Here is a 15,051-nt window from a genome sequence, read left to right as displayed (position 1 = left end):
TAGACCCGCCCCTGTACAGGGTGACTTGTTTCCAGCTGAACTCTACAGGGTGACTTGTTTCTAGCTGATCTCTCTACAGGGTGACTTGTTTCTAGCTATACTCTCTACAGGGTGACTTGATCCAGCTGATTTCTCTACAGGGTGATTCATTTCTGGCTGATCTCTCTGCAGGGTGCTTTGTTTCTAGCTGGTCTCTCTACAGGGCTGCTTGTTTCTACTGAGCTCTCCACAGGGTGACTTGAAATATAGTTGAACTCTTTGCAGGTAACAGGGTAACTTGCCTAACTGATCTCTCTACAGGGGGATTTGTTTAAATACTGTGCAGGGTGATTTATTTCTAGCTGATTTTTCCACTGTGAGATTTGTTCATAGCTGGATTCTCCATGGGGTGACTTGAAAAGTAGTTGGGCTCTTACAGGGTGACTTGATCATGCTGATCTCTCTACAGGGTTCCTTGTTTCCAGCTGATCTCTCTATAGAGTGATTTTATTCTAGTTGATCTCTCTACAGCATGATTTGTTGCTACCTGATCTGACTTATTTCTAACTGAACTCACAGAGTACAGCCTATGAAAATGTAATGGTAAACTATGAAATTTCATGTAGTTTTCATGGACACTGCCTATGAAAATGTGACAATTAGTGGCCACTGCAACCATGAATTTTTTTGTACCATGAAATAATTTGTCAGTGCTAAGAAATTACCATGAGATCTCCGCTTTTCATGAGTATTTCATGGCATGGATATTACAATGAAATATCAATGAAATGACTATCATGGCACTTAGATTATTTAACTGTTCATGGATAATCCATAGGTTTTTCATGGCCATGTTCTCTGGTAGTGCTACACGGTGCAGACTTCATTCTATCTGATCTCTCTACAGGCTGACTTGTTTTTGACTATATGATTGAAATGTAGCTAATCTTTCTACAGGGTGAGTTGTTTCTAGCTGATCTTTCTACAGGTGATTTTTTTCTAGTTGATTTCTCTACAGGGTGATGTCTTACTGGCTGAACTCTCTACAGGGTGACTTGTTTCTATCAGATCTCTCTACAGGGTGATTTGTTTTGAGCTTATCCCTCTACAGGGTGATTTGAAATGTAGCTTATCTCTTTACAAGGCTATACTTGTTTCTAGCTGTTCTCATTACAGGGTGACTTCAAATGTAGTGAACCCTTTGCAGGATAACTTGCTTCTAGCTGACCTCTTTACTGAAAGAGTTTGTTTGTAGCTGAAGTTGCTTATTTCTAGCTGAATCACTCTACGAAATGTAGCTAAATTCTTTCTACGTGGTTTGTTTATAGCTGATCTCTCTACAGGTGACTTGTTTCCAGCTGAACTGTCTACAGGGTAACTTATTTCTAGCTGATCTCTCTACAGAATGATTTGTTTCTAGCTGATTTCTACAGGGTGAATTGTTTCTAGCTGATTTCTCTACAGGGTGGCTTGTTTCTGCCAGATCTCTCTACAGGGTGATTTGCGTTGAGCTGATTTCCCTACAGGGTGATTTGTTTGTAGCTGATCTCTACAGGGTAAATTGTTTCTAGCTGATTTCTCTACAGGGTGATTTGTTACTTGCTGAACTCTCTACAAGATAACTTGTTTCTACCAGGTCTGTCTACAGGGTGATTTGTTTCTAGCCGATCTCTCTACAGGGTGACTTGTTTACACAGTAGCTGAATTCTCTACAGGTCACAGGTTTCTAGCTGATCTCTTTACATGATTTGCAGGATAACCTGATCTTTCTACTGAAAGAGTTTGTTTGTAGCTAAACTCTCCACAGGGTTGTTTATTTCTAGCTGAAACACTCTATAAAATGTAGCTGAATTCTGTATAGGGCAGGGGCGGATCCAGGAGCTGGCAAGGGAGGGACACAAACAGGCTAAGTTGTAGGTGGTTGGGGAGAGCAGATTCTCTTGTTAGTTGCTGTATTTTTTTAAGCAGCAATGATCACTCTTTAGTGGTTTAATTTTTGTCATTATGCCCTTTGCAGATGGTTGTGAAGTCTTAAAAGCTGTTTAAAAGGCTATGTAAGTCTTAAACACCAGCCACATGATAACTATTTTTAGAGGCGCTTAGTACGTACGAAGGTGCTGGGTGACAGTTTGACAGCTGTTTTAACTTTTAGTTTCAGGTGACTTTGCAATAAATGGTGATAATATGCAGATTGATTTTGGCCTGACAACTAAGACAAGGTGTATACTATTTCTATCAAAAGAAGTATGGCTCTTCCACTGAGAAAGGAAGGAGGGGGGAGGGGGATTTGCCCCAAATGCCCCATCCTGGATCCATCGTAGGGTTACTTGTTTCTAGCTGATCTCTCTATGAGTGGCTTGTTTCCAGCTGAACTCTCTACAGGGTGACTTGCTTCTAGCTGATTTCTCTACAGGGTGAATTGTTTCTAGATGATCTCTACGGAGCTCTTTACTTGAAATGTAGCTGGACTCTCTACAGTGTGATTTGTTTGCTGCTGAACTGTCTTCAGGGTGACTTGTTTGTAGTTGAACTCTCTACAGGGTGGCTTGTTTGTAACTGAACTCTCTACAGGGTGGCTCGTTTTTGATACTAGTTGAAGGGTGACTTGTTGTTAGCTGAACTCTCTACATGGTGACTTAATTGTAGCTGAACATTCTAATAGAGTGACTTATTGCGCAGCTGAATGTTCTATTAGGGTGACTACACTATTAGAGTATCTCGATCGCACACTTGTTACACCTAGTTCACTTTCATAGTGTAGCTCAGTGGATTTTAATCTGATTCCTTGTAAACCACTGAAAGATCACTCTAAAATGATTTATCTACCTCTCAACCTGATTTCAGTTGATTCCATTAACTAGTTTGCGTGGTAGGTTTGGCAAATATTACTTTTTATTAACAAAAACTCGATCGTGCGCGTTTACATATGGTTGGCGTTTTGTTATAACTCCATGACTGTTAGTGCGATTTCTTTCAAGCACAATGATGGTTACTCCAAGTACAGATCGATTTTCAAGTCATTCCTTCAAACGGTTTACCCTGTGGCCGTGACAAAAAATTGCTATTGAATTTTTTGAAAATTGCATACATATAACTCCCTTGTTCTTTGTCCAAAGTCTACAAAATCTGGACTGTAAATGTGCTACATTACGTCCTTACCGCCCTCCAAAGTTAAAGAAAATCGACTGAAGTACGTGCAAGTTATAGCAATTTTCTAAGTGGTACGAAAAGAAGATGAAGAACAATACGAAGAAACTAAGACAAACTTTGAAGGCACATATCTCAGTAATGGCCTGGTGGATTCAGCTCAAATTTGAAATGGGAGGTGCCCCACCCCGAGGGAGTTTCCACAGCAAAAATGGTTAATTTCCGTCTGGCCATTATCAAGCTACAGATGCGTGAAAACGGCATTTTCGTGGTTCCTGTAAAATACACACTTGTCTGTCACGCACCAGTACTGGCTGTACTTGGCTGCATGACACAATGTCTTGATGGTTTACCAAGTAGGTGGGCAAAAGATAATTGGCTTGACATAGACAATACCAGTTAATACAGGTTTTTCCACAACACTACTATCAATGAAATCATGAATCAAGTAAATTTTGAGCATGTTAATGTTCAAAATTTATCAGTAGCTAGGGGCTGTGCCCACAGACCAAGAAAAATATGAAGAAACTAAGCCAATTTTTTTGAAGTCTCATATCTCAGGAATGCTTGAAGCAATTTTGCTGAAACTTGGTATGTGGACTACTGATGGTGAAGGATATTTCCACAACAAAAATTGTCTTAGTTTGTAAAGGAACCATGGAACTACAAATGCATGAAAAGTATGTTTTCTTTATTCCTGTTAATATACTCATGGTGTGACATGCTGGCTTTCTTGGGCACTACTGTGAGTCTTGATTCCAACAAAGAAGCACTACATACCTTAAGAAAACACTTTGCTAGTTAGTCTGAATTGTTGCAAACAAATGTTAATTGAATCACCATCAATAGGTCATAACAGCGAACATAATTAAACCCACAATCAATACAGAAACAAATAAGCCTTTATGAAAAATCCAGTCACCATTCTTCATCGCTTCATAACAAGTCAGTCTCTGTTGATACAGTGGTATTTTTGGGCATCCACAAGTAGGCCAATGAATAATATTTCAATGATACATGGTTTTAAATTAATAGGGTTAGGGAATGGCTCACCATATAAACCAATTTTGTGATCAAACATAGTATGTGTATAGTTGTAAGCAAATGCTATTCATTACACATGTAGTAGTCAATAACTTTGAATACGCTCACCAGGTTCTATCACAGCTAATGGCCAGGATGAAGTGACATTACCATAATCATTCTCAGCAAAACACTGATATACTCCACTATTAGCAGCAGTAACATTTGATAGTACTACCATTCTATTTGTCACTGATAACATGGTGGTGTTGACAAAGTAGGATACTGCAGGAAGGGGTATGCCCACAACACCACATTGCATAGTGATGGAGCCTCCAATGTACAGTGTAATATCATCAGGAGTTAAGGTAATATTTGGGAGAGCTATAAAATACAAGCAAAAATGAGTTCAGATGACATGGGTTATCCAGCCAATTCAGCTACATAACAAAAGTTAATGAAAACAAGAACTTTGGAGATACAAATAACATACTCAGTCTAGGATTTGGCTAGGAAAGTACATACCAAAGTATTAGGTGCAAGGTTTAGGTTTCTACAGTAAGATAAATGACAATAGTGATATTCATTAGCAGTTGTTGACTAAAATAAAAACACACAATGTGCTGTGCTAACGACATGCAGTATGGCATACAATAGTGTGCCATAGGTATCCTCAGCAGACGTTTCTGCAATGAATGTATTGGAGGACTTGCTCTGTTTACAGTTCGCATGTATTGGCTGTTCTGTTAGAGTAATTGACTGTTGGAATGTTCACTGGTTTTTTTGTGTGTTTCCTTGCTTGAGAAGGAAATAAATGCCTTTGTCAAAGGTACATAAAGGAAGCAATTTGTACCTGGTCCAGCTCTGGTGGGCACTCTGCTAGGAGATACTACACAGTGTTTGAAGTACACTCTGCAAACGTCAAAGAATTAGCTTTCTAGGAGGGTCTAGTGGCATGTCCTCCAGAAAAATTTTGAAAATTAGCACTTTCAGATTGAAGTTAGAAGCAATTCTGACTGAAATCACAAGTTATAATTAACGGAAGCCTATATCAGACTGCTGCATTAGAGTCATTACATGACTTCTCTATTAGAGTACCAAACTTATTGTACTAATTATTGTATCTTTATATTATCTGAAAGTGGTCCAGCCAGAACTGGACCAGCCAGAGTAATTCCTAGACTCTTGCTTGTGTTTCTTTTGTTTTTCCACTACTGGCACTGTGTAATGATGCAATAGTTGGCAAAATTTTTGTAACTATAATATTTATTGTTCTAATAAAATCCACACAAAAACAGCCAAGTTGTGAAAAAGGTGCGGCCTGTGTGGAAAATGTTGTAAAATCAAATATGGCAGTCAAGAAATTGTTGGAAAGATACAAATGTTAATAATGTACACGGCCATTATTAAAATTTATCATCATTGCAGCCATTTGTTGGCCACCAACTTTAATTTTACAACTTTTTTCACCCAGGCCATTGAAGGCTGCACCCATTTTTCACAGCTTGGCTGTTTTTATGTGGATTTAATTTCTGTTTGTACTCTATAGTTTGGGGTTTATTTTACCCACATTTATTTTTATCTACAGACACAATGATGATTATTGAAAACAGAAGTTATAATTGTATTGTTTTACCTGTACCAAAAACAGCCCAGCTGTAAAAAAAGACGAGGCCAAGAATGCACAAGTACATGTTCATGGAGTAACCAAAAGACATGATATCAAAATCTGGCCAAGAAAACATTTACAGTATAGGCACTTTTGTGCATTCATTTTCTATATGCTTCACATTATCACATCCAGCTAGCTGTACATGTGTGCTTGCAATATAAACAATACTACTGAGATGATAAAAGATATTACACTGCATTGTTACCAAAATTAATTTAACTAAAAATTTACAATTGGTTTCTACTTGGCCATCTTTTTATTTTAATATACAGTGCAAAAAGATGGCCAAGTAGAAACCAATTGTAAATTTTTAGTTAAATTAATTTTGGTAACAATGCAGTGTAGCTAATATCTTTTATCATCTCAGTAGTATTGTTTATATTGCAAGCACATATGTACAGCTAGCTGGATGTGATAATGTGAAGCATATAGAAAATGAATGCACAAAAGTGCCTATACTGTAAATGCTTTCTTGGCCAGATTTTGATATCATGTCTTTTGGTTACTCCATGAACATGTACTTGTGCATTCTTGGCTTTGTCTTATTTTACAGCTGGGCTGTTTTTGGTACAGGATATCACTACTTTTTGTTGACTAGAGAACATACAGCTAGGTATTATATTACATACATTGTAAATCCAGAAGTGTGAAGGTCACACTGTTGGTATGACTCCTGCGGTCGCTTAGTGTTCAAATTCCCACAAGGACTCACGTGATATCTCGCGTGATGTTTCACGTAAGATAAGAACCGGCAAAGTCGAGGCTACAGTCTTAACTGTTCTTGCTGAAGCAGTGGGTTGGTGATATAACTAGTGTAGTCGAAATCTGTGCGTGACAAGTGGAGCCGAATCAGCTGCGAGTTGTTGCTGAATGTATGCCTCGGAATGGACATGAAACCTGACGGCACTGAATGCAACTATTCTCCCAGCAAATTTCCGGGTAAGTTCATGTATAGTTAAGTCATTGTAAACGGTTATATAATTACCGTCGTATTTTTAGACAGGAATCTCCCATGCCATAGTAGCTTCCTAGGATTATATACTATGCTTGTGCATGTAGGCCAGAGCAAGGGGGTGTCACTCAGGCTCTTGCTGTAGGTCGATCTGCGACCGCGGTCAAACTCTAAGTCAACGGTCAAGGCCACAAAATAGCTCTTACAGTGGGTCAAGAGTCAAGACGATACGGAAGATTTGAAACCCACAATCGAAAACTATACGTAGCTACTATCAAGTTTACGGAATTATACGTAACTCACAAGAAGTAAGGATCTCCAAGAAGATGTTTTAAGCCCCAACAGGCATTTCGCCATAATTATAATGATTTTTCTCTCCCAGCTGCTGGTAGCACGCACTATGAAATTATCATACTAGGTTACAAGTGCAGGTGCGTATAGGAAAATAGAGAAATAAGTGGAGGTGAAAAGTTCAACAAGAAATGCTCAAGTCACGATAATAAATGCTGCATGTCAAAGGTCAAGGTGAAAAATTGGTCAAGACTTTGACCACAGTCGCAGATCTACCTACAGCGTGAGCCGACGTGACACCCCCTTGCCAGAGCCCCGTAGCTGGCTTGTTTTAGCTGCATGGGTCAGACCATGAACAAGTTGAGCTGAACCCTGAGAAAACAGTTAAAAGTGAAAGAGGATATTTTCTCAACATTTCAACCAACCAAGATGGTTGGTGATGACAACAAAGATGTCAAGAGCAAACAAGTGCTTCCACCAACAGTTCAGGAAAGGTTAATAGGCTATATACTTTTATGGCTTCCTATAATGTATGGTGAAAACTTTGGCTATAAATAGTGTGTCAGGCATTTGAATGATTAGCGGGTAAGCCAATACTACAAATGAGTTAATATTTTTGAGGGCTCAGCTCAATGCGTACATACAGTAGGCCGTAATTACTATGCATCGATTGATTGATGTGATAATAATATAAGCAGATCTGAGACAACCATGGACCCTACTATATAGTAACTGGGCAGATATATAGAGTTATGTATACTCTGATATAATTGTTGAGTGTTGTAGTTTGCCAATGGTCAAAGCTAAATTAACCATTTTAGACAGCTTTTTGTGATGTTGAAGGTGTCAGGCAAACTCCAGTTAGGGGCAGGCATTAAAAGATTATTTTTTAAAGCAGGAGAGGACATGCTTAGGCCCACAAGGTACAGGCTTAATCTACTTACCCCAGTAGATGCACCATATTATATATAATGCACATATCAATGTATTGCCCTACTAACCCCTCCCTCCCCCTCGGGAATATATAGGGCTATAGTGGGCACAACCGAATGTTAAATGCCCCATGGTAGGACAAACCTATTGTGTCAAAACCACACCATTGGCTCCAGTTGCAATGTGGGGGATTTGACATAGCATAGAAAAAATACGTGGGTGTTTAATGAATGATTGTCAAATGCCCCATAGTGAAGCAGCAGTTTCATGTCAATTCGCCTTGTAAAGCCCCATTTACAGGCATTACATCCAAGGGGGGAACACATTGGTAGGTGCATAATGAGTTTACATGTTAAAATTTAGTCTGTCTTGCTTTTTTCATGCTTATAGCAGCTATGTGCTTATTCTTAAACAATCAGGACTGGAAATACTACAAATTGTCTTCTACTTTTATCTATCAACTATCCAATCACTGCTAGTTTAATTAAAATTTCCTTTGCTGTTGTGTAACTTGTTTACCATTATGCTATAAGCATTAGTCCCTCCTAGTTTATATGTCTCCTAGCAACAAAAATTGTTATGTCAACAATGTAGGTGAGAACCACAAAACAAGTAATATATTCCAAAATTGGTCATCAACTGCTGCAGGTATGCTGAATACATCTTGGGATTGGCTATGTGGGATGCTCACTTTCACAATAATCATAATAGTGGAATTAAGTGTTTGTTGACATGTTAGTCTGACTATATGATTACATGGTTTTAGTTGCTGTGCCTTACCATACTGTATCCCTTTCTGTATGTGTAGGGTGGATACTGATGTTGTGACTGTTGGCGGGTGAGTTTATGGTCAATGGACAAATCACGCAAATGGTGAAGAAAAATTAATATGTGGTAGGTACCAAGACCCCACTACTATATTATGAACTCTTGGTGGTACTTCATAGCCAAATGCTAGTGTATCTGGCTTCTTGTGCTATTGTAGTAATTTTTAAAATTTTATGGGATCATCATGTTTACTATTACAGTATATTCATGCCATCATTAAAGAGTTTCAGTCTATAATTGTGGGTTACTGAAAGGTGATGCGCTGATGCTGGCTTTTTAAGTGAACACTGAAATTTCACAGGCACTGAAGGGCTGGGGCGGGATTAAAGACGTGCACGGGTAATATAGCAGTAAGTTACTTCAACTACATCACTACAGTGGGTATGAAACAGCTGGCTATAGCTATGTACGGCCCTGCATGGGCCGCAGAGTCACGCTATAACAAGTCAGTGGAGGCATACCATGGCGAATTTAAAACAAATCAGTGACTGGACTCACAATTAAACCAAGAGTTGACAGCACAATGAAATCAGCCAGCTCGCTATGGCTAACCACTTCCACACTGCTTGGGTTTGGGAATTGAGGCGGGCGCCTCACATCTCGACGTCATGGCGGCAAGTTTGAATCTTCAAAGAGCACAAAAGCGATCTCATAAACCAACGAACAACTCTTAGCGAAATTAAATGTACAGATACATTATGTAAAAAGCCCCTGATAGCCGCAGCCTTTTTACAATACGACTTCATGGTTGAAAGAAAATCGCTCCAATGGGATGCGATGACGAAGAAAATGAAAAAAAGAACGATGCACATTTGAATAAATAATTTAATTAATGCATTGTAAATGGGTGGGCGATGGAACAAACTACTCCAACAATTCGCCTGACTTTTCGTGTAGTAGTTACTCTTTATACAAAGGTTACATGCCCTTGGTTTCGAGGCGGAATCTTTTAGTAAGGCTGAGATTTCGCCATGCGGATTTTAAAAGATTGCGTAATCGATCCCTCATGTAAATGACTCACAGTAGTGGTCGCGTGTTTATTTTGTGGGCGCGCGCTTTGTGCTTCTTGGCCTCGCGACTCACTACCGTGAGTCTTGATTTGACTTTTTGGTAATATTATTGTAACAATCTAATGGGGCACACATTTTTGAGGATTTCTAATAGAATGCACATGACAACAGGGATGTAGCCAGGAAATTTTGGAAGGGGATTTGAATTCGGAAGTAGAATATCTGGTAAATTCCCAGGGTATTCCCCTACAGCCAGTTTCTAGACGAAAATTATGTATACACAAAATCTGCCCTTGGGCAGTAACATTAAAATTAGCTCTGTGTGCATCTATCTAGCTGAAACCTAGACTGCTGTTTATGCAGCCTATGAACACTACAATCCTACAAAACTAACTAATCTTCACTTCTGGATAGCATACTGATTCCCAATTTTAATCTTCTAGCACACCGCCCCCTTCTCTGGGATCTACATACTCCTGAGCTCCTTTTGTTGGCAAGGCATTATTCCGAGTACAAAATTTAACTTGGCTCTCCTCTCAACTTGTCACTAGACTGGCTTGTACTCCAGTACATTCGAGACATCACGTGCTTGCCTCATGGCACTAAATATTACACTAAATAGACATTCAATACTTTATACTAACTCAACATGTGTATATCACAATAACTGCAGCTGCTGCCCTTCAACTAATCTCCATCATTTTCACAATCAGATCTCTGCCGTTTCCACCAGGTATCACATGCTCAATTGCTCATGTGATGCCCTACAGAATCACTTACCTTTAGAACAGTTTGATTCTCAAGGGACCACAACAGCATGTGTATACCTACTGGAGAGTTCCAAGGCTGAAAGTTTAATGCGATTTTTAAATTAAAAGTTCTTGCTACTGAAAAGGGGGGTTCGCCTGAACCATCCAAACCCCCCTCCTCCCCCATCCCCTACCTACACCCCTGAACAATCTAGAATTTCCAATGGTAGATCTATGAAACCGCCTTTACTGTTCTAAAGTAGAAATTAACTGAGGTGATCAACCATGATAGCAGTGGTAAGGATTTGGGTGTTTAGTATGGAGGTCCCTGGTTCGAACTCCTGTAAATGTTTTCAACACTTTTCATGCACTTTTTCTCCCATGGTGACTGTTCTATTAGAGTATCTCAACCCTACAATTTTCAGTTCTTTCTTTGTAACTCTGTAGCTGTTACTTCTAACCATCAAAAGGCATTGCTATGATGGCTAGCCTATATACACACCAGGTTTACCCTGAAACTGTGACAGAAGTTCAATATTTTTTATGCAAATAAACATTCATAGCATCATGGACACTTATCAAATTCATAGCCAACTTAGTACGTGTATTCACCAATATATGCTCTTTATCTGTATGTACCAAATTTCAAAATACATGAATTATGCTTTTGTATTATTTTATAACAAGTTTTGAAAAGTATGCAAAAAGAATAATCTAGGCTCCTGTAGACCCAGTAAGAAGGAAAAAATTAAAACTATGGCTGTTCATATTTCATGAAAGGCTAGAGCAAATTTAACCAAATTTGCTGTGGACAGCTATAATGCAAAAATGGTGTGAAAGGGCTATAGAGCTATGCAAGCATGAAAATCGTGTTTTCTTTCTTCCTGTCAATATACACATGGTGTGACACGCCAGCTTTCTTGGCTGCATTAATCAAATTGTAATGAAAGCTAACAGGGTATTGGGAATTATTAAACGTACCTTTGCCTCCAGGGATGCCAACACAATAAGATTATTATACGTTACTCTTGTTTGCCCAATTTTGGACTATGCCTCAACTGTCTGGAACCCTCATCTTATGAAAAACATCCGTAAATTAGAAGCAGTTCAAAGAAGAGCCACAAAACTTATACCCTCCTTCTATAATTTTACATACTCTGAAAGACTCCAAGAACTTAATCTACCCAGCTTACTTTACCGTCGAACCAGAATGGATCTGATTATGACTTACAAAATCCTGAACAATTTAGTATCTGTGGACAAAGACTATTTTTTTACCGTTAATACCAACCCCACCCAATCAAATGGACTTAAACTTTACAAAGATCGCTTCAACACTGCTATTAGAGGTCATAGTTTTTCACAGAGAATCGTCAATGATTGGAACACCTTACCCCACGAAATTGTATCTGCACCTAATGTACTGATCTTTAAGACTAAAGTAGATGTATTTTTATATGACCACCGGTTTGATTTTATTTATATGTATTTGAGATTGGTTTTTATAAGACTTTGTCTTCCTTGTACCAATTAACAAATAATAATAATAATAATAATAACACTACTGTGTGCCTTAATAACAGTGCAACATAACAATACATTAACAACTACTTTTGTTGCATATTTCCTCATATAAAAGCCACATATTCGATTAAATGCCTGTCTCGATTATAAGCCGGGGGGTTTCCAGTACCTTTGGAAAATAAATGCCTGGTCTCAAATAGACTAAATTGGGGTCACTACTCTAAAAATGTAACTTGTTACATATTACTAGCTACTTCTGTGCAATGTAATGCATTTCAGTTACATATTACTGCCAGAAAAGTAGTAACGAGTTACATATTACATGTTACTTTGAGAGATGTAACTAGTAATATTACATTTGTTCGTTACAAGCTATAAATTAAGCCAAACCTTCTAAATACATACATGCTCATAACCTACAATTACAAGTGACACGAGTGAGACATGTGTTTCTCTGGTGTAGTTCAGCCTCAAAAACATACATTGTTGTAGTATCTTGGTCTCAAGGGCACTTCTCATACACTATCACTCTTTATTCTTGTCACACTCGACTGGAGTTACGGAGCATTTAGAATATGATGTTATGAGTGTTTATATATCGAAACTGGTTGTGGCGGTGAGAGGGTTAATTAAAAACAATATACCTAAAATCTGGGCACGGGAAAATATCACTTTGTAAACTGACTGGGGTAATAGAGTTTGGTCCGATCATAACAATACGTACGCCTGATCCTGGAAATTCAGAAAACATATCTGGGATAATAAACAACTACATTCCTGTATGTAGACTGACCTGGAAATTCACAACACCCTTGATATGTCACTACAGTCCATGTACACTTGACAATTGAGAAATATAGAAAAGAACACACAAGATAGTACAATTCCTCTATATGTAAACTGACACTCATCACACTTGGTTTCTGCTTGGTCCCAAGTTATGTTGTAGTTCTCAATTGTCAAGTGTACATGGACTGTAGTGACATATCAAGGGTGTTGTGAGTTTCCAGGTCAGTCTACATACAGGAATGTAGTTGTTTATTATCCCAGATATGTTTTCTGAATTTCCAGGATCAGGCGTACATACTGTTATGATGGGACCAAACTCTAATACCCCAGTCAGTTTACAAAGTGATATTTTCCCGTGTCCAGATTTTAGGTATATTGTTTTTAACCCTCTCACCGCCACAACTGCCATTGGCAGTTTTGATATATAAATTCTCATAGCATCATATTCTAAACACTATGTAACTTCAGTCGAGTGTTGTAGTAGCCCCTGCGCTTATCCTCTAGTGGGCACACCATTAAGTGGACGGGAACAAGGATAACCGGTCTCTCACGCACTATCGCACGGTTAGGTGATGCAATCGCCTACTTTCGGAATGTCGATAACAAGCATTGTAGACAGTTCTTTGAAGTGATATAATAATGGCACTACTAATAAAGAGAAACAGTAAGGAGAGGGATTATATAGGTTGGAGTGGTGTGTTGCTACTTTTGTATGCCTTGAAACAGTGACCTCGTGCCTGTATGTACATGCGCACTTGCTGAAATGCTGGAAAACCAGACTTAGAGATAATTGTTCCAACTGTAAACAGGTTAGCGATGTGTATTTAATGTTTAGTTACGCTACCACTCACCTACTTATGTGGTCTGTTCCTCGAATCTTCATTCTTCACCTCCAGCAATCCATTGATTGAGGAGGGGGTTTGGTAAGTGCTAGGGGCCTCATCTGCCATGGTATATGGCCTAGGCAAGGTTATGTAATTCCAGCGGGGCCAAAGTAGGAAGTACTTTTGGTTTATTGATGCTTGGGTAATGAAAGAGTTTAGAGCAGAGAAGCGTCTCTGTCCTAAACTCTTTACAATAGAGGCAAACGGGAGAACCTAGTGGATAAGGCAGATATCCTAAATGAGGCCCCTTGCTGTCTCAGACTCCTCTAAGGAGAATGGACGAACTGCTTATAGCAGCAGTAGGTGATGTGTTGACCTGCGGGTCACCACTAATTTGTGTCACATGGCTTTAGCTAGATTGTGACAGTATCAACACTTGTGCGCAGGTGATATAATGGTCAGGGCGTGACCGTTGTTCTCAGAGTTGTCAATATCCACTGTTGAGAGTGGCACTGTCTTAAATAGCATCAACACTTGATAATAGCACTGTGGTCCCTCTATGGTGGTTAGCTGGTTGGTACTCTATAGTTGGGTCATGTTTGATAGTGTTCATGACAGCAAGTGTCTTCTGGTAGATGGGAGAGTGTCTCCTGATAGTGATCTGGATGGGAGAGCGTCTCCGGCTAGTGATCTGGTTGAGAGAGCGTCTCTAGTTAGCAATTTGGATGGGGAGGCATCTCCTGATACTGATCTGGATGGGAGAGGCAAGCAGCTGTTAGCAACACTAATTTGTGTTACGTGGCTTTAGCCAGATTGTGACAGCATCAACACCTGTGCGCAGGTGATACAATGGTCAGAGCGTGACCATTGTTCTCAGAGTTGTCACAATCCACTGTTGAGAGTGGCACTGTCTGAAATAGCATCAACACAGCACTGTGGTCCCTCTATGGTGGTTAACTAGTTGGTACTCTATAGCTGGGTCATGTTTGATAGTGTTCATGACAGCAAGTGTCTTCTGGAGATGGGAGAGTGTCTCCTGATAGTGATCTGGATGGGAGAGCGTCTCCGGCTAGCAATCTGGTTGGGAGAGTGTCTCTAATTAGTGATTTGGGAGAGCGTCTCCTAATACTGATTTGGATGGGAGAGCATCTTCAGCTAGTGATCTGGTTGAGAGAGTGTCTCTAGTTAGCAATTTGGATGGGAAGACATCTCCTGATACTGATCTGGGTAGGAGAGGCAAGCAGCTGTTAGCAACTCAATTTCCTGATGACACTCTGAACTAGAGGGCCTGTCTGTGACTGCAGGCAGGATAAAAGAGCATCTCTCCTGA

The 15,051-nt window shown here is 39.4% G+C and overlaps 1 protein-coding gene across 4 annotated transcripts in view; it reads right to left on the bottom strand.

Annotated features, from left to right (window-relative positions):
* LOC136261316 (cell adhesion molecule-related/down-regulated by oncogenes-like) overlaps window positions 1–15,051 on the bottom strand; it is a 78,991-nt gene that overhangs the window by 11,873 nt on the left and 52,067 nt on the right. For 3 of the 4 annotated variants that reach the window (XM_066055299.1, XM_066055301.1, XM_066055300.1), the window contains one exon: window positions 4,279–4,533. The exons of the other annotated variant lie outside the window; for it this stretch is intronic. In XM_066055299.1, the coding sequence (XP_065911371.1) occupies window positions 4,279–4,533 (255 nt within the window). The remainder of the gene's footprint in view (window positions 1–4,278; window positions 4,534–15,051) is intronic. 4 annotated transcript variants of the gene reach the window in all.

The sequence above is a fragment of the Dysidea avara genome, chromosome 7 (assembly GCF_963678975.1).
Source record: "Dysidea avara chromosome 7, odDysAvar1.4, whole genome shotgun sequence".
Lineage (NCBI taxonomy): Eukaryota > Metazoa > Porifera > Demospongiae > Dictyoceratida > Dysideidae > Dysidea > Dysidea avara.
Note: the sequence above shows the minus strand (reverse complement) of the source record. Positions and strands in the feature narration are given on the sequence as shown.